Below are 25,248 nucleotides of genomic sequence, written 5' to 3' on the forward strand. Positions count from 1 at the left end.
TGAAGCCTTTATAAAAAGGTAATGAAAATAAGATAGCAGGAGAGATAACTAACGTTTTATCATAGGGAAAGCTGCACATGCGTAAGTACGAAGTCGTGCTGGACACAATGCGACACAGTCGGCGATTTCGTGCGCAGACCAGTCCCGAATTACTTTCAGCGTACGAAAACTGCACTAATGAACACATGTTTGGTGCTAGAGTGCTCTCTTAAGTTTCATGTTTATTTATTTATCTACTAATTAATGAATTTGTTTATCTGTATCAAAGTATGTCACTGAAAAGGAGAAGTTAATCCTATCGCCATTAAACGAAGATAATTTTTCACATTCGTAGCATTAATATTTTTTGAGTAATCTTCTTGATCCTTGAGTGACGTTTTTATTTTGGGCTTTGAAGTAAATATTTTCATTAATCGTTGTAAACAACGCCCCTGCTCTATTAAAAGTTGCCCAAGGCGTAAGAGAGAAAGAATGGGAAAAAACAAAGAAAACTGAATGATAACTGCACTTAACTCCTCGTAGTCACAAAATGGGGTCGGCTTTCAGCGATGAATCCGTTTTCACGTCCTGCCGCTTAAATAGACCCGAGTTTCTTCGGTAGATTCATATGGTCACCTCTCTCTCTCTCTCTCTCTCTCTCTCTCTCTCTCTCTCTCTCTCTCTCTCTCTGTGACGCAAGATGTAATAATTGTAAATAAATTTAGAGTAAAATGCACAGGTTCAGATCCTGGTCAGATGTAGAGGGAAATAAAAAGTGGAAGGAAGTTGATTAGGAAAAGAAGAAGAAAGAATAAGGAGCAGAAACAGAAGAAATAGAACAGAGAGTAATGAAGGAGAGGAGACAAGGAGGGACAGGAAATAATTCCAGAAGCTTAGAAAATATTCCAGTGAAGAGTTGAAGAGGAAATCGAATAAAAGTGAAATGTCTATTATGCTAATAAATATGATATATTACATATACAATTGTATTCCGTTGTGAAAGCTGTCCAATTTTTCCACACTGACTTGCTTAATTTCTGCTTTTTAAATATTTATCTGATATACTACTTTGTTATTTGAGTTTGTTCCAATTTTTGTTCGTTATTTTGCTCTTATCTTCGACTTCATATGTGGAAATTATTATTATTATTATTATTATTATTGGATAATTCACCAGTATCATTGAAAATCTTGTGACATTTCAGCTTGCAATGATTTCAGATGTAAAGCTTGATATTTTGTACGTTTTTTTCAAACAAAGACAGATTCACATTTCTTTATTTTTTTTCAGTTCATAGCAAGCCCAGTGTTCGTCTGTAAGCCCAGGCCCGCAGAAGACGGGAAGTAGAAAAAAAAACAATGTTTAGATTTAACGATTCTGGGCTTTCCATGGAACTCTACGGTCAGGTGGGAGCGGCAGTGTTCATATTGAAATTGATTTTTAGTTTTGTCTTATGGTTTTATTATTGACGAAGTGGGAAGAAAATTTCTCGGAGGTTAATGAATAAATAACCTGAAGAAATGTATTATTATTATTATTATTATTATTATTATTATTATTATTATTATTATTATTATTGAAAAAATAGCCTTCCTCTGCAAATTACGAGTAATATATTATTTGATGATAAATATATATATATATATATATATATATATATATATATATATATATATATATATATATATATATATATATATATATATATATATATATATATATATATATATATATATAAATGGTTTCTGTAGTCTCTCTCTCTCTCTCTGCGTGTCGTTTCGGCCGCTAACTTATATACTTACTATTACTGCAGAACTCTCGCCGCTGAATCTCTTTTGCTGTCGTTTTTATATTATTGCCGCTTTAGTCGCTCCAAACCCTGGCAACTAAACGTCCTATTTGTCGCCTTGAGAAACGTTTTGTAGTCGCTAAAGTTTCCCAGAACATCATCTGTCGAACGTTTCAACATCTGTCGTTTTGTAGTCGCTAAAGTTTCCCGCAGAACATCATCTGTCGTTTTATAGTCGCTAAAGTTTCCCGCAGAACGTCATCTGTCGTTTTATAGTCGCTAAAGTTTCCCGCAGAACGCCATCTGTCGTTTTGTAGTCGCTGACATTTGATATATGATGTTCTGTGTCGTTTTACAGTCGCTGACGTATACCGCAGAATGTCCTGTCGTTTTTTGTTCGTATATCTTGACCTTAATCTGTTTCGTCCTGTCCAGTATTAGCAAAAAATAGTCATGTCGCAATATTAGCAATAACAAGTCTTTAGTATTAATAGCGGGAATAATAGCAATAATAGTAGTCATTTAGCAATAATAATAATAGTCATTTAGCAATATTAATAACAATAGTCATTTAGCAGTCTTAGCTATGGTGATAGTCATTTAGCAATATTAGCAAAAATAGCAATCGTGTAGGAATGCTAGATACAATAATAGCCATTTAGCACTATTAGCAATAATAATAGTCACTAAAGAGAGAGGACTTAACAAAAGCGTGATTATGTAGTGCAGAAACTATTATTATTATTATTGAAATCAGCCGTCCTCTCTTCCTGTTGCGTCAGTAAAATAATTTTGATTTCATTTTTGTATACATAATACTAATATATTACTTATGTCAGTTTAAAATATGTATTTATACCTTACAAAACAATATTAGTAACCACGCAATACTGTTATCATAGTGTGAAGCATTGTAATCAATAATTCATATGAATAGGGTTCATCTTCTGAATAATAATACAATAATGTGGATTCGTGTTAGATATAATCCCTACAGATATCTTGCTTAACTGATGATAATATTAGCGTCATTTTAAGGCGTGACCATTTGATATGTCCCTTGTATTATCGTTATCAATTTTATTATATTTCTTTGGTGACTCTGTCAAACATTTTTATTCTGGATGAAACTAATATGTATTTAGAAAGAACAAAGCACCAGACGCAGGGGAATTTCACTTGCAAATACCTGTAATAAGTATAAAAACGTTTGTACTTTTAATGATCAACATTTGGACAGTACCCTCTCACACTCCTTGGCACCATTCACAGGTCTTACCGCTAAGGGTGCCATTGGTCTACTGCGGCTGCGGCAGCTTCTTCTGGCTTCCATAGACAGGCTCACGAAATGGCGGCTCGCCACGCATGCGCAATCTCTTCCTACTTCCACATAACGATTTTCGGCACTGTGGGTTGGTGGGGGTTGGGGAGGGGGAAGGGAGGCTGGCAGGGCCAGTGCAGATATTAATGATGGCTGTACAATCAAGATCAGACGAAGCATATGTTGTATCCTACGACGAAAATTGGCCTTTGCTCGTGGTTACGACGGAAGAATGATCGTGACGTCATGTGACGTCACTCGTTGGCATTCCATTCTATGGTCATTTTTCTTTTTTTCCGTCGTCCGGACGGTCGCCCTTAGGACTCACAGCATGAATGCGGCGCTTCTCGTCTTGGTCTAGTTAATATTATGAGTCACATGACTGAAACCTCGGGAGAATTCTATCGCAGTTTCCCATCAAGATAAGCAATCGCGCTCGACGCATCGCCCATTAGCGTTAGCGAGAGTGACGTGAAGACCACGTCTATAATCTTAGAGAAATGACGTGACTACGGCATTAGTAATAATACCAGGATGAGACGGTGAGATCGGCTGTCATTATGAGCAGCAGCAGAAAACAGGTGCTGCTGTTGCTGCAGCAGCAGCAGCAGCAGCCCATCGACCGCGGAGCGACAGCAGCAGACGCGGCGGCATACATGACTGCTGCTGCTGCTGCTGTGGCTGTGGGTAGGGAGGGGGACCCTGCCGGCTCGACGAGAAGACTTGACGTTCCCGGGGCCACAACACCGCGAGTTGTGTTGTTAGCCTGGTGTTGTCCTGGTCCATCTCCCCAGACCTTTATCGGGAGTAGTGTTCAGTGCATGGCGCCGATGAGTCTTCTCGCCGTTTCCCTACGCGCTCCTCCGACGGCCATTCTTCGGTTTCCTCTTCCTCCCCTTCTTCTCCTTCACCATCACCTTCTGGCTCGAAGGCGTGTCGGCACGTCCTGGATTCCGCAGGTGAGTCGTCCGTCTACTTCGGTTTTTGAACGCTCCGATGCTGTTCTCCTTCGGGTTTTTCCCCCCTCCCTGAATTTGTCGGGTTGGCGTTACGTCATTGAAAGCCGTCCCCGCCCCTCCTCCTCCCTCCCTCCTTGCCGAACCACAGCCCTACCCCCTACCGGCTCGGATAGGTCCGCTTGTCATTTGTTCCATAGACCTACGTTCGAACTGAGGAAATCAGCTTGAATTGAATTATGTTTTTAAAGATGATCAAGTCACTGGAAAATTAAATGCCGGTGTTCACTTTTTTCTACCGTGACGTATACAGTACGGGGACATGGAAATACCGCAATGTCGTGTGTCATTGCGGGCTTGACAGTTATTACTGTAATTGGGAAAAAAATCATGCGACTTTGCCGAAGTAATTACCTGGCAACGTGTGTGCCAAGCGCAGGTGAACTACAGCAGCTTTAATGATCGTAAACACGTTTCCGTGTGGCTTCATTTTTTTATTTTGTCTGCAATGTCATAATATGACAGATATCAAATCGCAGTCATAACTTTTATTGCATATCTTGCAGTCATGATATCGATAAGCCAGTGGGTTCAGTATGATGTTATTGGAGAGAGAGAGAGAGAGAGAGAGAGAGAGAGAGAGAGAGAGAGAGAGAGGGGGCTTAGTTCCTAATGGAAGGGAACAGTGCCAAACAAATCGTCAACGTAACCTTGACAACGTTCTTGCGTCACTCGAGTTAAACACCGGGTTCACTGCCCAGCCAGAATGAAAATGGTAATTATGCAGATTTCCGGGTATGCAAATAAAATACGTTGTTATGCTGCAAATGTAGCTGAATTTGTAGACAATTTTGGAACAAAAGAGTGCTATCTCCACACACATACACATACACACGAGTGAAAAGCTGGATAGGCTTAGGAAAATGGTGACAATGAGGCCGGGCACAGTTTCGACATGATATGTCACGATCTCTTGCCTTTATAGCCTCCATCCGTTCATTCCCAAAGGGCTCTTCCTACTTGGCTGTCCGAATTCTTTAACTCTACTTTTTTTTTCACAGTTTTCGGACGAGCCGTTGGAAGTTGAGAAATATACAAGTGGGGGAGAGGGTGGGATGAAAATGTCGACAGAATCGAGCCTAATCAGACGGCGTGCGCTTGTGTGGCGTGTGTGGGGGTGTTCCGATAAGACAGATCCATTGCTCCCCTTATGAACCGCGTAGATTCGCAGGTGTCTTATCGGCATTTTGCCTTTATCAGTCGGCCTTGTCATTAATGCATACGTATGTATGCCGTTCATTTTGTTTCTCATGGTCCTTCCAAGCCCTGGCGGGGTGGGGGTCGGGGGAATCTTCCCCTGCAACCAGGCAGGAATTTTCCTCTGAAGCTCTCGCAATTTCATTGGTTTATCAATGTGCTGCTTGCGTGAGCAACTGAATCTAAATGAAATGTGCCTGGTGCTTTGTAAGTGACTTGGTGTGGTGTTTGTAGATGAGTTGTGGAGGAGGGGGGGAAGGGGAAGGGAGGTTAAGGAGCCCAGAACTTATTATATCTCGTCCAGTGTGACTTGCCAGGCATAATTAGTTGCAATGATGTAAGCGGAATGTGGGCAGTGACTCGCTTTAAAACAAAGAAGCAGGGTATAGTTGTTTTATTTATTTATTTGTTCATTTATTTGTCTAATCTAGATGTTTAAAGTTAATATTCTCAGTAACGAATTACTGATTGTAGCAGACCCCAAATTTAACAAAGTTGTACTATGAGACATTGTAGCGAACTGTGATTACAGTGCCCCTCGTCAGCCACATTCTAGCTGATACCCATAAGTAATCTAGTACATAACTACTGTTTAAAGTCACCGTTGTCGAGGTATATTACAGTAATTTCTGTATTTCCTATTACCTTCTGTTACATCTTTCAAATGAACACCATAATATTCTTTGGAAGCTTGAATTTCAAGTCAGTGTACCCTGTGGTGGGCTCGTTCCATACGATTAGGATTCATCTAAATAATAATAATAATAATAATAATAATAATAATAATAATAATAATAATAATATATTTTTGGGAAGCTTGAATTTCAAGTCAATGTCCCCTGTAGTGGGCTTGTTCCATACGAATAGGATTCATCTGAATAATAATAATAATAATAATAATAATAATAATAATAATAATAATAATGCGGTTCTGACGCTACTACATAATATGTGCCAAGGGGAAAAGTTCGTATATGACGTTACATGAAAGGTAAACGTTCATTATTTCAGGACAGGTGATATTAAGCAGCACGCAGGTACGTACATCAATTAAGTTCTGACGTCTCTGCTCTTGGGGTTATTGATGGCAGGCCGGAAGTCGAGTCTTTTGTGCATAATTGCACAGGAGGTATTTTTAGAGTCGAGTAAATATCCATTTTCTGTCGTGTGCGCCTCTTCAGGTTGTGTTGGACCTTGAACGTTGATTGATAATTAATTTTGTGTCTAAGCAAGGCTTTGTGAGATAGAGATAGATATATATATATATATATATATATATATATATATATATATATATATATATATATATATATGTATATATACATACATACATATATATATATACACATATACATGTTCATTAGTATAAAATGTTCTCTCTCTCTCTCTCTCTCTCTCTCTCTCTCTCTCTCTCTCTCTCTCTCTATACATCTCTCTCTTAGTGCAGCATTGTGATCTAAATTCTTCTCTCTCTCTCTCTCTCTCTCTCTCTCTCTCTCTCTCTCTCTCTCTCTCTCTCTCTCTCTCTCTCTGTAATCAATAGTCATCTCGGCCATAAAGTAAGTGGGTGCAGGATAATCCCTTGCACATTGTATACTGGCAATATCACTTTAACTCCTAAGGCAAGGCTCTTCCCCTAAGTCTTCCTCTTCATTAACTTCAAGGTAAATACACTCCCCTGCCCCTCTTCATAATTTTGTTTTTAATTTTTTTTCTTCCTCTACCTTTATATTACTCTTCGCGTCTTCGTGTCTCGCTGATGCGGAAGAAGTGTAATATATAGTAGTAGTAGAAGTATTAGGGTTATGCCTTTGGAAACGGCTCTGCTGGTTCTCATACCTTGTACTTGAATTTCTTCTTCTTCTTTTCTTCTTCTTCTTCTTCTTCTTCTTCTTCTCCTCCTCTCATTACATCCGATTGGTCACGTGCGCCAGGTGTCAGATCACAGTAACTGGTTTTTTCTTCTATCGTAAACCTGTTTTATTTTTTATGCGGCCTTTAGACCGATATTCCTGTTTTTTTATTTGAAGTATTTCCACATGTATTTTGCCTCAAGTTTCTTCTCTCTATGTACAAGCGTTTTGAACATCACTTTAGCCTAAAGTGAACCGTCTTTGGTCGGGTTAATGAAGAGAAATTATGAGTCAAGGCTCGGCCTTTTTTTTACGTAACAGTGTGGCAGACTGTAAGCCCAGTGCTGTATACCGAATGCTACAGATTCTTAGGCTGAAATTGCCAACATACAAAAAGCGCTGGTGTACAGTTTCACTTTGTTTCACTTTGGTTTTATGTACAGCCCTCCACAGGGATAATTCCCTCTCTGGCGGGTCCTTGTACGTTTTCAAAATAAGGTGCTTCTTATATTTTGTAATTGTCTTTCAGTGTTTTCTTGTCAGTATCGTAGCTCTTGCAGAATAGGAGAATCTTTAGTTCCTTTTTAAATTTGCATTGTCCTTGTAGCTCTTCACTTCAGGCAGTATTTTGTTGCGTATTCTTGGTGCGCAGTGTACAAATACTCTCTCGCCTGACTTACAATTTGTTCTAGGTTCAAATAGCCTATATGCTTCACTTGCATGTCTGATTACATTATTCATTTCGGGTCTAAAGAAGCTTAAGCAGTTTCTCAGATATGTTGGTTCATCATATTTTAGTTTAACTGCGAATCTTCCTGGTACCTATTTTAATGATTTTAAACGAATGTAACTTAGCTTGTAAGGTCCGACTATCCACTCGAGAGATCTGAACGAACTTTGCCTTAGTTTATCCAGATGATAATGTTTTCGTAAGTGTAGACTCTCTCTCTCTCTCTCTCTCTCTCTCTCTCTCTCTCTCTCTCTCTCTCTCTCTCTCTCTCTCTCTCTCTCATATAGCACCTGGCTGCTCTCGTGTCCTGAGTGAAGACTATTTTGCCCCTGTTATTTCGGAAGATCCCGGGAGGTCCACACCAGGCCTTCTAGTCCCTTTCACACCTTACCTATCTTACGGGCCACCTTAGGCCGAGGGCCCATATCTGTCTATAAACCATTAAACCAACACGAGACTAATTTTATAAAGCCATCTTTTCTCACTTGCAGGTAGTGTGAGCCTCTAACATAGACAGCCATGAAGATCAACAGGCGATTGGTACCTCTTAAAATCCACTACTTCTTCTTCTTGGGATGTAAGTAACCCTGCGGGTTTGAAGTTTTTTTGGTTTCGATGTTTTGAATTTGGTTTCTCTTCTGTCGGTAGGAATCTGGAGAGCTATTTTTTTCTTTTAATTTTGATAAAAACAACGTCTTTCCACATTCGCCAGTTATATATGACTTGATGTACAGTGTTCGGTGAGTTTACTTGACAAGAAAGAAATATGGCACAGTTTTTTAAGACTACAGCACTCTAATTTACTGAAATCATAGATATCCAATGTTATCTATCTTGATACGGTCATTTGGAGAAGCCTAAGAATTTATTTTTGGCACTGAGCACAGGTTGTTGCCTACTTACCAGGTTCAATTGAGTCCACAGTGTCAATATATTGATGTAAGGGCAGTTTACGTCAGTGCTCTGTGGCCAGGAGGCAGATACGAGAGACTGACGATGCAAAATTAATTTTTAAAAGTCTCAGGTGTTTACACTGCTTAACTTTCACCAGGAAAAATGTGGTTGATATTAGACAATAGAGAAAAGAAACATCGTAGGCAGTACAGGAAAGAAAAAATGGGTTAGTTCTTAGACAAATATAGGGTAGTTCTTAGGTAATGCGGGAAAGAGTCACATCGCATGCCCAGCAAAATTATTTTTAAAAAACTGGTATCGTGATGGAAAGGGGTGCTGATAAAACATTTCAAGCCTTACTTTAAATGCTTTTGTTTCTTGTGGGGAATTAGTGTGAACAATAAAGGTAATGATCAGTAAAATTGTAAAGAAGCCATAAAACCTGTTTTCTAAGTAAATGCTAGAAGTGATGATCTCTAGTCCTATAGTGTCAAGTTGCCCGGATATGTTCTTTAGACAGCATTTAATGGACACTTAGTTTTTCGTTGAATCTCACCCTTTATCTAGTGTTTACACAGACTTAAACTCAATTCGTAATTTGAGATGAGATATCCTTACCCAGGTTTTTTTTTTTTTTACTTCATGGCCTGATACTATGCAGATTTATCATTTGTACACTAATACACACATGGCAAAAGCAGTGATGCTGTATTTTTCACTTTAATTCGTAGACTAATTCGGGGCGCAGAAATTCATCGTTTCATCTTTGTAACTTATATCAATAGGGTTAACTGTTTCAGACCCAGAGTCTGAACCTCTAAACAGTTATCGAACTGTAAGAAGCTGTGGATTAGTGAACCCAAAGCAGAAAAGTTGTCATTATCTTTATCTCTCAATATGGGCAAAGTAGTTAGCCGTTCTTGGCCAATCCCACCTTCGGATCAGCTTGGGAACTGAAAGTAGTGCGGCAGCTTTGATCATCGGGATTTTGCATGTCTCTTGAGCATAATGTCAGTACCACTGCTGAGACCATGATAGAGGACCTTATGCTTTTGCTTTTAATAACACTGCTTAGGTTAATAAAACCCGTGACGTGTCAACACAAGTGATTTTATCTTTTAGACTAATCGGTGCTACTTTGGCTTATTTAAGCATCAACTACTCTGAGGTGCTGGTAGTAAGCACCTTATGGTAAATGTAAAGTAGATGGCTGCACGAAGATATCGTTTATTAATATAATTTGTCGACCACACAATATAGAAGTGGGTGTACATAATACTTTGATCCATGAGCAGGCTAGTACTAAACACAGCGCCCCAAGGAGCTTCCTCCATCTTTAGTACTAGCGCCTCGGAGAAGTTGACGCTTAGATAACAAGCCAAAATAGCACCGACTAATCCTTGTGACTTCTCTCTTGTTGTAGGTATGGCCCCCATACTGCCCTTCATCATAGTGGTAGCAGCGCAGCTTGGGATACCCGTGTCCATTCAAGGGACACTGTCAGCTATCATCCTCCTCATGACTGTGCTTGGAAAGCCTATCATAGCGGCCTTGGCTGACACCTTCCCCAAGTACAGGAAAGGCATCTTTCTGGTCACGTTAACGCTGATGGTTTGTTGCTATACTTCCGTGTGGTTCATTCCCCCCATGAGAGAGACGCCCGTCCTCAGCGGGCAGCTTGTAAGGGCATCTGTCAAGTCTAAAGCGCCCTCCAGGGTATCCTTCTCTGGGGACAGCAGGGCTGCCACGGCAGATTTCACTTCGCAGCCTCTGCTGTTGTCCTATGATACTGGTCAGTTTGTTTCTGTTGGTAAATTATTACATGATAGAAAATTGTTCATCCTTTCGGACACTTTTGTGACAGGTTTTGCAAGATATACTCTAGTTTTTGTTGCATGGTTTTGTCATGACAAGAGGCCACTTGGTGTCCAAAGAGTACTATAATGATATTGGGAGAGAGACCTGCAGGCGGCAAAGTTCTGCTTTTAGTGTTATTGTTCGTCATTTATTTTATTATTTCTAGTTTATTTTAAAGTAGTTTAAGAAGACCACTGAATTGTTTCAAGACCGTTAGCTCCTCCGAAGGATTAGTTCTTAAACAAAATATGAAAATGGGATGGAAGTAAAGTTAAAGAAGTGGAACAGCTATGTAGATGGGAGGAGTCCAAAGGTAGCAGATAAAAGGAAATGGTAGACAGGAACACCATAAGCTCTACCCCAATGAAGTATTGTGTCTCTAACCTTGACAGAGGATGATGCCATCTACTTTGCAATAAGCAGTTTCTTTTTCATGTAGATATTTGATGAATGAAATTCCCAAAAAATAAAATGGGAATTTTTTTAGAATTTACATTAAAAAAGACCCAAGTAATGAAAACAAAATTGGCACTTTGTTTTCATTACAGCTTCAAAAATAGGTTTAAGTAATGTAATATATAGAATTGGCTCTTTGTTGTCATTGCAGCTGAAGTGATTTTTCATGCCCAGAATTACAATTTTTTTCGTCTAATGTTTGGAAAATCAGCAACTGCTTGTTATTGATCATGGAATGTGGACTTTTTGCTTACAGTTGACCCCTGGTATTCGTGGAGAATGCATACCAGAACCCCCTCCCCATAGCTAAAATCCGCGAATACTTTGACACCCCTCAAAAAATGCTTATAACTGCCTATTTTGTAGTTCAAACACCAAAAACCCCCTCAAAAAATGCTTTTACATACCTGAGTATTTTAATCATTTTATCACAAAAAGTGCATTTAGTCGCAAAAATGATATGAAAATACAGTAATTAGTGAATATTTCTCTATGAAAAATACTGCGAATAGGCGAATTTCCCTCGAATAATGTGTACGTACATTCCACAGAAAAATCCACGAATAGGTGAAGCCTGTTACATTAAATATGATTTACAGTTGAGTGCAATGTTGTCTTTGGACTAAAAGTTTGTTTTTTTACGTAATTTTCTTGGTTTGTCAGTTCACCTTAAATTATTTCCATAATGTGGCTGCATGCTCACTCACATGTCTGTTCCAAAGTTGTTCTTCAAGCTTTTAAGCTTCAGAGCTCTTATGATATTGCACAGGACAGAAACCACTAGCAGATTGTCAGTCAAGTCCTTTATTTATACCCTATCTGTATCTTCAGTCCATAAAGTTCTATTTTATGTTTTGTTTTGCTTTCTTGTACCAAATTTTTTATTATTTACTTCATAATCTTTTATATTATGTACTTAGAATTGTTCTTATGCTTCAGATGGAAAGACATACATTCTCATTTCCATAACGAAGCTTCTCTTATTTGTTTTCTGAAAATTGTTACACTAGGCATTGCAAGGTTCTTGAATTCTCACTGTCTTGTTGCAATGTCTTCGTCTGATTTGTTCGTTGATGAGAGAGAATGGTGACATCCACACTGCTTTCTAGTACTGTACATCATTGCTTAGTTTGTTAGACCCAGAGCTTGAATGTAACCAAACCACATTCTCTCCAAGATGTGCTTTGCTCATTTGCTGTAAAAATGTACAGAAAGGAATAGCAGATGTGCATACATTGTTAGTATTAAGTTTGTGTCATTGTTTTTAAGGTTTAGATGATTATTACACTTCATGCAGGACTCCAGATATTTCTTATCCACAGAAAGGAAACATGATGAAGTACAATGATTTCATTACAATATTACATGAGTAAATTAAAGTTGATGTATTTATTTGCTCTTTTGAGTATTGTGGGTTGAAGTAATGATCTTTCAGTCACCATCTACAGGAAGCTGTTACATAGCTGTAGCGTGGGATTGTGTAACTTTGTGTAGCGAGCCGTGGATGTGCATCAGTGGGAATAGCTCTCGAGGAAACATCAAAGCCAGGAAAGTCGACGGAGACCAAGAATTCCAGATAGCCACTGATCCATCAGACGTCCTCCCGACTGATGAAGATTTGGTCAGTCGAGACAATGTCACGATGCTCAACTGGACAGTCCCTACAGAAATTCCTTATGACATTGCCAAAGGTCATCTTTATCATTTGGAGGGTATTAACATATCCTGGGATCACATGAGTGAAAATGTAAGGTACGATTCTAGAATCAGATATGTAAAGTAGATCTGTTTCTGAAATACGCAAACGAGAGTGCCTAATTATGATGAACAGTATCTTGTACATATATGAGCTCCATTTGATAAAAACATTTTTCCCATAGCTACCTTCATAGCTCCTTTGATGTTTGTTCAAATGAAATAAATAGCTGTTATATATGTTTTTATTTGAATCAATTTTTTCCTCTGAAGACGTTGCTAGAGATGACATTAATTCAGTATACCCTCAGTGTCCCGTATGCTTTGTGTACTCAGAAGGTAGTTATACTTCTCTAGTATGTATCTTTTAACAATGGAGAACCCAAGGTAGTCAAGACTGCTCAAATCCAGGCCACTCGTCTTGAAAAGATGTATGTTAATGGAGGTCTCTTTTCAAACCTGTTACAGTTTGGTGTGTTCCCGAGCAAACATGTCTGGGCAGAAGTGTGAAGCTGCGTGGCACTACTGGGAGTTCTGGGTGTACGTTTTCCTGCTGCTGTTTGGACAGATATCCTTCGCCACAGGTGTTTCCATCACGGATGCCATTGCGGTGGATTCTACCAGTAAGGAGCTGTTGCTAAACATTCCTCTGAGCATTGGCACAGTAATAGAGTAAAGTTCATTTTATTTTCCTCCACTTCCTTTCTGAGTTCTTAGTTAATTTGTTTATGTAGTTTTGTACTTATCTTTTATGTGTTATATAGCGTTTACTTTTTTATTGTTCTTCCGAATACACTTATACATTTTCTTTATTAGTATGTATTTCTCTTGACTGTGTTTGTTTTATTAATCATTATTTTAATGTACATTTATGCTTGTAAATGTCATCTTAGCCCATTTTTATATTATATATAGATATTCTCAAATGCAGGAGCTTGCTATGTAATTTGTGCCCTTTTGGATAAACCACAGGATAATAATAATAATAATAATAATAATAATAATAATAATAATAATAATAATAATAATAAGTGTACAGCCACTGTGATTATGGTTGAATTAATATAGCCAATTTTATGATATTTTTATTTTTTGGTTTGCCTCTAAAACAGCAGTTGCACTTTCACTACTCTCAACAAACATTATCTCTGAGAATCTGCTGTGTTGTTTCCATTTCCGAAGTACTATTTGATAATTTTGTATTATTCCTTTTGTCATTGGGAAGTTAAAACTCCCTGGATTTTCCTGTTGTGATGCTTTTGAAGTTTCTCAGCTGGAAGTTATTCAAAATCTAGATATTTTAAAGCTCAAGCAAGTCCAGAAATATTTGGGAGAAACCAAAATTTCCTTGGGGCTGGAAGTGTTGAGAAACAAATAAATGATTCACATTTCACAACAGTGCACTTAGGTCTTTGTATCTGGATGGTGCAACCCAATCGAATCCTTCTAATCTAACATTCCTCAAGCAGGCAGTCTTTTCAAACGTCCCTCACTATCTGTTACTTTGTTGAAAGGGGAGCCCTGTTATCTGTCAACTGTGGGAAATGTCATGTTTAGCCTTGTCAGAAGTGCCTTTCATGCCACGCTAACCTTCAGCACTTGGAAAGCTGGTTTGTACTTGAATGCAGTGCCGTGTGAACCCTTTCTCCCTGAGAGATATGGACAACAGGAAATCTGTTGCAATTTTTAGATCGTACCATTTTGGTACCTAACATGTTCGCCTTTTATCTCTAAAAGTTCTCTTACTCAATTACATGTACAATGAAAATCTTATTCTGATTACAGTAGGCTTTTATCTTATCGGCTGCTTTAGTGGTGTGGCCATCTGATAAGTTACATAAGAGATGTGTAACAAAACTTCTTTCTAGACTGGACAAGACAGTACCTTCTCTTTATTATTCAGTATAACTATTTATCAGCAAATTGCATTATGTTTGAAAAGATAGCCTACCAGAGACTACTACCATAATAATGAAGCTGAGATGGAAATAAGCCTGATAAACTGACCTGTAATAAGTTGTGGGGTTACTGTGTACTGTACACACAAATAAGCTAAAATACTTTTGGTTTATGAGGTCTGAATGAATGGTGAAACATTAGTTCACAGTCAAAAAGTCTTACATGTATAGTTATAGAGAATGGTGTATTTATGTTGAGAATTCTTTAAGAAAATATTGAAAGAGAATACTACAGACTTGCCTGAATAAATAAGTTGGTGTATTTATGTTGAGAATTCTTTAAGAAAATATTGAAACAGAATACTAGAGACTTGCCTGAATAAATAAGTCTTAGAACTTTAACAGATGCACAGACGCTGGAGTAAAAACTGGACTTATATTTTTCATTTTCTGGGGCCCTAATTATGTAATCATTATTGCAGGCGATAACCAAGGCAGTTACGGCTCTCAGAGGGCCTGGGGTACTGTAGGATGGGGTCTCATGGGACCCATCAGCGGGCTGCTCGTAGATTTGTGGTCCGGGTCTTCCATCACGAAAAACTATACCCCGGCGTTTCTTCTGGTCTTCATTCTGGGATCCATGGATATCGTCACTTGTGCTTCTTCTCTCAAGGTATAATGATGAGATGGTAGTAAGTCTTTAAAGCCTTTCTGTTCTGTAGAAGGTTTGTGCAAAAATCTAGCAACTCTGCGAATGAAAGTTTGGCAAGGCTTGATAATGCTCAGAAGTAAATCTTGAATTGTGTAACTTTTGAGGTATAATTCCTTTGGTTTTTAAGCACCTAGACATGGCCGTATCCAAGTTCATGAGAGGGAACTCTTCTTTTGATGGTCTGACTTTGTGTTCAGGCAATGGAAGGAATGGTTATATCCTGTACAGGTTGTACAGTTGTGAACGTGCCTTTCGTTTCTCAATAATTATCATCACATTACTCTTTGTAATTCTGATTTACTTAGGCTTTTCCTGTTAACAAAGTTTTCATGACATAAATGAAAATGCCATGAAGGAATTGCTTGCCCCCCTTTTCTGTGAGTCCCAGAAACAGGACATGTCCATAAGTTTTCCATTTCCTCCATGTAATTTTTTATACCCAAGAGGGGTAACATGAATCATTCTAATACACAGTTTTCTGTTATATTTCATGATGATTCTTAAGCAAATACAGTATATGAAAAGGTTCAATATAATTTGGTAACCACGTTTTACATTTTTCTTAGTTCCAAGACTCCTACTTGTAAAAGATACTTTATATTGGAGCCAAGAAATTGTGCCTCGTTTGAATTATATTTGGGAATAATAGAATTTGAAATTGCCGCATATTACTGCTTTTTATTTTATTTTTATTTCCCTTTTTATTTATGAACAGTTTTATTGTCATTTATAAAGTTAATGCTCAGATTTTTTTTTCATCTGATGGATATGAAAGTAGAATACATATGTGGTTGAACAATCAATTCTAAATTCGGTCAATGATTATGAAAGAGTACAATGTACTTTGTGTTGAACCTTTTAATGTCATTTTAGGGAGCATTACATAAAAAAACATGTCTGAACACTAAAAGATGTGTTATCCTAGAAAGCTCTACTTTTTTCAGGTTCCACAAATTGGAGGTGAAAAAAGTGTCATGAGAGATGTTGGGCCTCTTCTCCGTCAGCCGAGGTTTTTCATCTTTTGCTGCTTTGTCATTATGAATGGCTTGTTTGATGGTGTTGTGGCCAATTTTATATTCATGTAAGTATTTTGTACCATCAAATGTAATTCCCTTTTCTATAAAAATGATTTTCTGTGTGTATTTTAATTCAGTGGCCCACATTCTCTTGAATCATGCATAGTTGGTGGCAATATCTCTAAAACCAGAAGGCTCAACGGCTTTATATATCTTCCGTGATCTACTTTCAGACTGCAGGAGGAAATGGCTCGAGGGACAAGTGCAATGAGATATATGAAGTTCCTTCAGGGTTTCACTCTCTTTGTTCAGTGTTCCATTGAAGCTCCTTTCATGTTTGTCTATGGTGAGTAGAAAGAAGTTTGCTTTGGTTTGTGCTTGGTGGGTGAGTTGTAGCAGAACCACTGGGTAATCCGAGAGGGAGAGAGAGAGAAAGAGAGAATGAAAAGTACAAACTCTTTTTACAAATTTTTCTACCAGTTTTTTATGAGTTTCTGATCCTCCTATTCATTTCCTGAATCTGTCACTCACTGCAATCTCAATATTGGCTTGTTCGCCATCAAATCCTTCCGGATTTTTGCTGGTTGTCACACGCTTTTCACTTTTTAACCCCAATCATCATTCTCAAATCTGTGGGTGATTGATAAAATTTGGTGTCATGTCCAATACTTTATGTGGCCTGCTCATCACTACTTTATAAGGGTGCTGGTTTAGTTTTCCCCTAAGCAGCTGATAGAAGTGGATGCTGTCAGCATTACCAGTGGTTTAATTCCATATTACCAGCATTCCTTCATTTGCTTTGCAAGATGCACGTCTGCCCTTTCGTTGGCACTATGTGAAGAGTATATAAGCTAATGACATCAAAGCATATGGTACTGGAAAGACTTGTTGAGCAAATGATGATACAATCTCATAACACAATACCTAGAGTGAATAGGTAACAGGTATACCAGAAGTATTTGAGGTAAACAGTAGTGTCTGTCAAAGATCAGGACTGAATCCATTAATTTTCATCTTAGCAAAGGAGGGAGTTGCAAAAGAGTGCAGAAAGAGAAGTCCCTGATGCTTGCTGTTTTCAAATAAGCAAATGCCAACAGCAGAATCAAAGGAAAAGGTCTATTAAATGTCTAAAAGATGGTTGAGTGGGCTGTAGAAAGGAGAATTCATAATCATTGTAAGGAAGCAAAGGATAGGGCATTTAGATGCTGCAGGAGAGTTATAGAGGTGACTGGACCTGTGTTTTTTTACTACCACATGAAGCTGTATTGTGGTTTGATGAATACTTTTTGGTAGGTTTATATTTTAAGTTTAACCATTTCTATTATTTGTCCATTTCCACATCAAGAGAAGTATTCACACTATTGATCTTTTCAGGATGGTTTATGCGGAAATTAGGAGCGCAGAGAGTCACATCTCTGGTATTTTTCTTGTACATCTTCCGTCTACTTGGCTTGTCCATGGTTGGTTTTTATGGCCCTGTTTGGGCCACTCTTCTGACTGAATTACTGAATGGACCATGTTACGGGCTCGGTTACACGGCAATAGTAGTCTTCTCTGCAAAAATTTCTCCACCAGGCACATCTACAACCATCCAGAGTATTGTCAACATCTGCTATGAAAGCTTTGGTAAGCCAGATACTTCTGGTACCTTTAGCCAACTTGGAATGACATGAATTTTATTTAGGTTTAATCATGATATAAGTAGTGACTTGATTATAGGAGAGGATAAAATAAGTAATAATGAAATAGGGGTATAATGTATTGCATAGCTTGCATGGACTGTAATCAGTGCCATTTAGAAGTGATTGGTAGAGGATTTGATGCCTGACTAGAAGAACAGAAGAGTGAACAGGATAGGTTGAGAAAATATTTACTCCTGTCATATTTCAGGTTATGCCTTGGCTGCCTTTCTCGGAGGTCTGTTATTTGAAGCCTTAGGGGGCGCTAAGATGTACTTGGTCATGGGTTTTGCATCAATCGTAACTTTCATCCTGCACTATTTGTCACTTAAATTCCTTCCACCTCCAGAAGGTAAGATATCACTTATATCTATCTTATTTGTGCATGGATGAATACTTAAGGTAATGCACAGACCATGTCCTCCATTTCAGATTTACAAGAGTATGCTTAATACTCAATTATTCCTATATGTATTTAATACTCATTTATGCCTATGCTTTGTTCTTTATGAGAACACTTTTGTGATTTTGTACGAAGTACTAGACTGTTGCTATAATTGTGTACTTAATATCATACTGTACTAGGTCTTATTGTGCTTTCTTTAAAAACTGTTTGAGAACATTTAGACAAAAATAAAGATAGTTTCCTGTTAAAAGTCATGTTTTTAAATCTTTCACCTATAGTTTACAGTAGTTTCATCAGCCCTCTCCAATTTACAGAGTTTGCCAACGGGGTTGCGGCGTCCCCGAAAAGAGAGGAGACTGGAAGAGATCCAGAAGAGGAAGTGGCCCTCAATGAGGCTGATGATCCCGACAGAAGCCACCGAGGAAGTATTGAGTCTGCCCAGACTGTAGAGGAGACAGTTTCGCTGGAACTGAAGTAATCGTTATGGTATTACTTACATTATTGTTATTATTTGATTGTTATTATTATTTTTATTATTATTATTCTTATTATTATAATAGAAGTTAGGCTGATGATGAATCTGTTGTGTCCTGAGTGATGGCAGACTTGTGTACTGTTCAGCATTTGCTAGACTTCATGATTCACTTGTGGTTCTTAATCATTTGCATTCTGAATTTTGTAGTACCTGTGTATTGTTTACATTACAAAACAAAAAATGACTTATCTTAAAAGTTAGACATAGATTGTTTTAAATGCTATTGTAAACATTTTGTTATGTAGACAGTTAGATCTTTCTTATTTAGAGTTTAATTTTTGCATTCAACATCAGTTGAAAAATTTTTAATGCAGCTGATTTAGATTTATTTAGGAAAATTTTCCCAAGATGTACATACGTATTATAATATTCTGTGTATGTTGTTTGTCCATATAAATTACTTATCTTGCATCATTTCAGAATCTGTGATTCTCTGTCACTTACGTAACATTTAGCTCAAAACGCTCTTTGCATTTTACAGCGTTTCAGATAAACTGCTTAATCAAAGAAGCTAATGCAGCCATGCCACTGCATATATGAGTGTGTGGGTATGAGTCTGAGTATTTGTGTAATGTAGTATTACTGTATTCATTTATTCCTGATGCTGACTTTACAAGTGTTCGAGACACTGAAATCACTGTTGACAATAATTAAAGACTGCATTATTTTTACGTTTCGACATAAGGCAAGTGGTGCAGCGAAAGGCAGCCGAGACGGCCTTGCTTAGCCCAGGTTGGAGCGAGAGAGGAAAGAGAGAGAGAGAGAGAAAAAAGACTTTGCTGCATTAATAATTATATAAATCTTTAAATATTTCAGTATTCTATTAATTTTCCTTAAGGTTCAACAAATACTCAAGGAGACAGGGAAAATGTAGGGATGGACATTATGTTGCTAAGAAAATACTAGGCGTACTTTTTTTTTTATACGGTATAGACACAAACAGATGGAATCTGTTGGTCGCTTCTTTACTAAATATACCTTATATGTGTTCTTAATAGCCAGTGACCTCTTAAAAAGAAATTGAGAAGTTAGGAGGGCACTTGTTTCCGTTGCAGATGCTGCATACAGCAGTATATATAATCAAGGAGATGTATGGTACAGTACAGTATTGCTAAAGTACTCGTACCAAACAAGTTCCATTTAAGGCACTTTATTTTACTGTATTCATAATTTGCTTTACTTTAATATAATTGTCATGTGTTTTGTAATTGCTGCCAATTTTCATATGGATGGCAGAACTTCTAAAGCAACTGCTTTCAAGAATTATTTCACCAATAATATATCTATTTTTGTATCTAGGCATTTGAAAAATGAAAAAAAAAATGGTCTTCTGTACAAGGAAGACAAATTTGATATACAGCACTATATAACTCAAACATTTCTCTGAACTTTATATGTTCAAGATTTTTTTGTATGTTGTCCACTCAAAATGAACAGTCAATCAGTTTATGTTTGGAAAACTTAGCCAAGCAAAGTCATGAGAATTAGACTATGCAAAAGTTTATGATTAGCACCTTGCGAAGGACTGGGCTTTGAAGGGGGTTCAAATTTAAAAGGTAGTGTCTGAGTATGTTTGTTGCAAGAAAAATAGTATTTCACGAATTCTTAAATATTCATAAGAGACTCAGTATTAGACACAGAGCAATAACCATTGTATTTCTAACATTTTTGTGGATATTGCTTGCACTGTGAACACTGATCTTGATAGTTACCGTAACTAAAAATTTTGTTTGTTGTATTTTGAAATGACTCCCCAAATGTTAGTTGACAATTTATAGGTGGGCAAGTCTAATTTACCTTTGTATAACATACTTTTAAATGCACTCTGAATATCATCTCTCTCGAAAATGCACAGAACTGAGAAATTAGAAAGTTCTTCTACTTATTTTTGGTAAATTTTTCTCATTCACATATCTTTAATAGATAGTTAACCAAGCAAATGAATAGGACTGACCTGTTTATCGTTGTATTTGACCATTCTTGCATACTGGGAAGAATTTTTGAGGTAGTTCCACCTGTTATTCACATTCTATTGAGCTACAGTAACAGAGGTGGATCTGCTTAATTCTGTTGTTGCATAAGTAAAGAGATTAATCCAGTGTGTCATGGGTCAGTGTGGTACTGTAATTGCCAGACATTGTATGAAACCATTGTGCTGCACCCATAGATAGTAGATTTTAAGACAGTGTCATGTATTGTCAATTCACAATCCCTCTCCACAGTTAGTTCGTTTGCATTGTAATGTAACTAGTGTGATATTTTGGCTATGTAAAACCTGTAGTTGTGACCATCCTTTTTGTATGGTGAGAAAATCTTACATGAGCAACCTTCTCAGATGTCCTGAGCAGAGATGACATGCAGTTTGCTGATACCCAGTCCAGTTCCTTAATCATGTATGAATAGAATGAAAGGGGAATGAGTTTTATGTATTTTCATGCAGGGGCTTTCATATTATGTATGGCTCTTTTTCTCAGTAGGTATAAAATATATTCTAGTTGACATTTTATATCTAGTAGAGCATTATATATGCTGAAGATATTTGTAATGTTAACTGCTTACTATAAAACTGTATCATACACAAATGTACTTGAAGTACATTTGTATGTGATATTTTTATATATACAATGTATATATTAAGGTATATTAAGGACTTATTGCCTTTGAATAACAATACTGTAATGTTAAGCACACCTCTTTTAGAGTTCCCTGTCTTAATGAAATAATGAAGTTTGCAAGAAATTATGCAGTTCTGTGTATAAAGGCCGATTTCAGAAAATGTTGTCCTATAGTTTTTCTTGCAAAGGAAGATTGATTTTTCGCTCCTGAAGACCTTGGACTTCCATCCTTGATTTCCTCGTGCGCTGCACTGTAGACATTACTCAAGGTTCTTTGCAGTATCCCTTTGGCCCCTAGCTACAACCCCCTTCATTCCATTTACTATACCACATTCATGTTCTCTTCCGTCTCACTTTCCACCCTCTCTTAACAATTGTTTCAATATCATTTGCAGTGTTGAATGACCTCATAGTGCCAGCACTTAGCTGTTGGCCTAAATTTCATGTTCCAATTCCATCCTTGATTTGATTGACTATAGAGGTGAACAGCTCACTGTGAATAGGGCAGTTCTGTGTGTTGCATCAAACAGCTGATGTTACGGAAGTTTTTTGCACAGTGCTTCATCCGCAGTCCAGCTGTTGAAGCAGGAATGTGACAGCACACAATGACTTGCTTTTTCTCAGGGTCTCTCCTTAACTTATCAAATACCTTGTGAATCGGACCTTCTGATAAGCAACAAAAACAGTAATTTTGTATAAAATCTGACCTAATTACTGTGTACTTTACAGTTATTGTTCAGTTTAAGAGATTTTTCGGTAAAATTATTGTTCAGTTTAAGAGATTTTTCTGTAAAATTAAATACAAGCTGCATATGATGTTATACATTAGTGATGGTTGTGTGCATGGTAAAAATTAATTTCAAAATACTACCTGGTCCAAAGTTCAGGTCGACATGCCTTGTCAATGGCTTGTATATTTTTGTTACTGTGGTATGTATGTTATTGTTCTTAATTTAAATTTAAAAAATTAGTTACCTTATGAATTTTTCACAAAAAGATAGAAAAGCATTACGAAGTCTCCTTTCTCATTGTGAGTAAACACTTCTAAGATACATTTCATCTTAGGAGATATGTTTACTTTTAATTTCTATGATTCGAAATAGCTAGTGGATTGAAAATTTATTAACGCAATAGGTGACTCGGGAAAAAATAAATGTGAAGAGGGAATTAAGGATAAAGGCAAGAAAACAATATACATAATTGTGTAGTGTTACAGGCGCAATTAGATGTGGGCTTCTTCTGACCAGCAGGTTCCATATTCATGCAGTTAGGGTGTATGCAAATAGTTTATAAGGAACTATCAATTTTGCAAAGAATGGCACCAAATTTTTCCCCAAATATGAAATGTCAAAATGATAACAGTTCAACTTTCAGCGTGTAGAACTTCAGAAATGTTAAGAAAAAATCTTTTAAACATGCTTTAAGAGTTTAATTGACAAAGTTCATGATGTAAAACTAATAAGGTTATCAGGTTCAATACTTCACTTTGGTATTCCCTTCTCAAATTGTGCTGTGTGGATGTGTAAATATGAATATCAGATACATACTGAGTAGAAGAGTAACAAATCACTTTTACTGTACTGTACATACTTTGAAACTTGGAACTGTGTCATTTCCTGAGGTGACAAAACAAAGATAAATATTTTTGACACAAGATAATAAAAGTTAAATTTTGTAAATTACGTTGGTCTCGTTTTCCTTTACAGCCTGATGCCTTGACCCTCTAACGAAACCTTAACACTGCGTAATAATGATGTAATCATTTTTTGTACGTGGCATTGTCTAATGTAGGATTTTTTGCTGACGAAATGTTTAAATCTGATTAGTGAACAGAGTTGGTGATTTTTTGATAAGGCAGTTTTAAGAAAAAGATCTTGTATTCAATGCATAGGAGCGCTTTGATTGACACATTTGTGACTCCTAGCTGGTCAGTATGTATTGTATATTGTACAGTATAGACTATCAGGATGTATCAGTCTTATATATGTATATTAATTGTTTAAATATTCAATCTTATATACATGCCTACATGGGTACAAAGCACTCATACACATGCGTATGCAGTTTACATATGTATTTGTGTGTATTTGGGTACATGCCCATGTTTCAGTATTAGAATCTGATTTGATTGACTGAGTGCTCTAAGAGAGTGCTGTGGAATAAATCCTAGCTTGCTTTGTGCAAGATCAAAACTATTCTTATTGTTCATGTGCCAGAATCAAGTTGCCAAAATACAGTATTGTAGGGAATACAGTATTTATATGCCTTAATGAAATGTATTAGATAGAGTACTTTGCTTACCATCTTAGATAGATTAAGTCCACAGATTTTACTGTGGAATTTTTCAGAGTTCAAAGTATTCTATGCTACTGATTAGTTTGGCCTCCTCATAAATATATGGCAGGTTTTCTCACTCATGAAAAATCTATGTAGTATACTTAGTATTTATTCTTTAGTTTTAGTAAAAAAATATGTATTATATATATATATATATATATATATATATATATATATATATATATTATATATATATATATATATATATATATATATATATATATATATATATATATATATATATATATATATATATATATATATATATATATATATATATATATATATATATATTTGTGGTGCCAACTTTTGTGCTGTTTCAGCATTTTGGAAGAAAAATTTTCCATAATCAATATCTTTTACTGCACTTGTCCAAAAGAGCCGCAACAATTCTCGGTGTGACTTTGTAACTTTTTGGAAATTCTGAAGTAGTTTTTTTTATTTTGTCCTCGATTTTGTTTCTCTAGATTAAAAATCAGGCCTCTGGTAGAGCTGATATTGAATATCTTCGCTGGAATCTTTCCGTTATCCTTTCCTTTGTCCTCGTCTCCAGAGATGTGTCTTGCATTTTGCACGTGTGGTTGTGACACAAAACAGCAACGAGAAATGTTGAAGTTTATTTGAATATTAAAATGTAAGTACTGTTATTCAATTTCTTGTTCTTGAAACTTGTTTAGTTTAGGAATTTAATTATAGGAGAAGTTTATTTTGAATACTTTCATGGAGTCTTTGCCTCCTTGTACTTTTAACCCACTAAAGGAATATGAAAAATAAATGCTTGCAAAGCATTAGATTGTTTTATTTAGTTCCCCTGTTTTGATTTACCTCTTCCCCAACTTGTAGAATGTACGAAATTACTGAAGTACAGTAATCAACTCTGTATTATTTTATTTGAAAATGTGATGGCAGTCACCGGGTTACGCCGCTTTTCAAATATGTTCATCAGAAATTATTTTCCGGTTTATGACGCATGTTCCGGGGTTACGACGCCGATCCAACGGAAGAAATATGGCTACAAAATGGCAGAATAATCAAAATTTGGAATCTTTTTATGAAAAACTCAATAAAAATGCTGTTTACATCGTTTTCAATACACTCAAAGCATTAAAAGTAAGGTTTTCTTAGGATTCTTAACGATTCTCGACGATTTTTCGGCTTGTGACGATTTTCGGTTTACGATGCACTGTAGGAACGGAACCCCCGTCGTAAACCGGGGACTGCCTCTACATTGATTTGAGTATATTCTTTACGTACCAAGATTG

At 36.9% G+C, this 25,248-nt stretch overlaps 1 protein-coding gene across 1 annotated transcript; it reads left to right on the forward strand.

The window, feature by feature from the left end:
- The first annotated feature begins 2,509 nt into the window (after positions 1-2,509).
- LOC136833258 (major facilitator superfamily domain-containing protein 6-like) lies at positions 2,510-23,332 on the forward strand. Its single transcript, XM_067095170.1, has 11 exons — positions 2,510-4,049; positions 8,378-8,463; positions 10,204-10,572; positions 12,542-12,845; positions 13,257-13,411; positions 15,169-15,359; positions 16,343-16,479; positions 16,648-16,760; positions 17,789-18,040; positions 18,305-18,445; positions 18,814-23,332. Exons 2-11 carry the CDS (start codon positions 8,406-8,408, stop codon positions 18,975-18,977), a joined length of 1,884 nt encoding a protein of 627 aa, XP_066951271.1. The 5' UTR covers positions 2,510-4,049; positions 8,378-8,405; the 3' UTR covers positions 18,978-23,332.
- Positions 23,333-25,248: the final 1,916 nt, after the last annotated feature.

This window comes from Macrobrachium rosenbergii, chromosome 51 (genome assembly GCF_040412425.1).
Source record: "Macrobrachium rosenbergii isolate ZJJX-2024 chromosome 51, ASM4041242v1, whole genome shotgun sequence".
In the NCBI taxonomy this organism is placed as follows: domain Eukaryota; kingdom Metazoa; phylum Arthropoda; class Malacostraca; order Decapoda; family Palaemonidae; genus Macrobrachium; species Macrobrachium rosenbergii.

Bases quoted from the DNA above. Each gene is read 5' to 3' on its own strand.
- LOC136833258 (XM_067095170.1), top strand. From the start codon at position 8,406: ATGAAGATCAACAGGCGATTGGTACCTCTTAAAATCCACTACTTCTTC. The intron at 10,573-12,541 runs GTCAGTTTGTTT...CACCATCTACAG, and splicing joins GCTGTTGTCCTATGATACTG to GAAGCTGTTACATAGCTGTA. The intron at 15,360-16,342 runs GTATAATGATGA...TACTTTTTTCAG, and splicing joins CTTGTGCTTCTTCTCTCAAG to GTTCCACAAATTGGAGGTGA.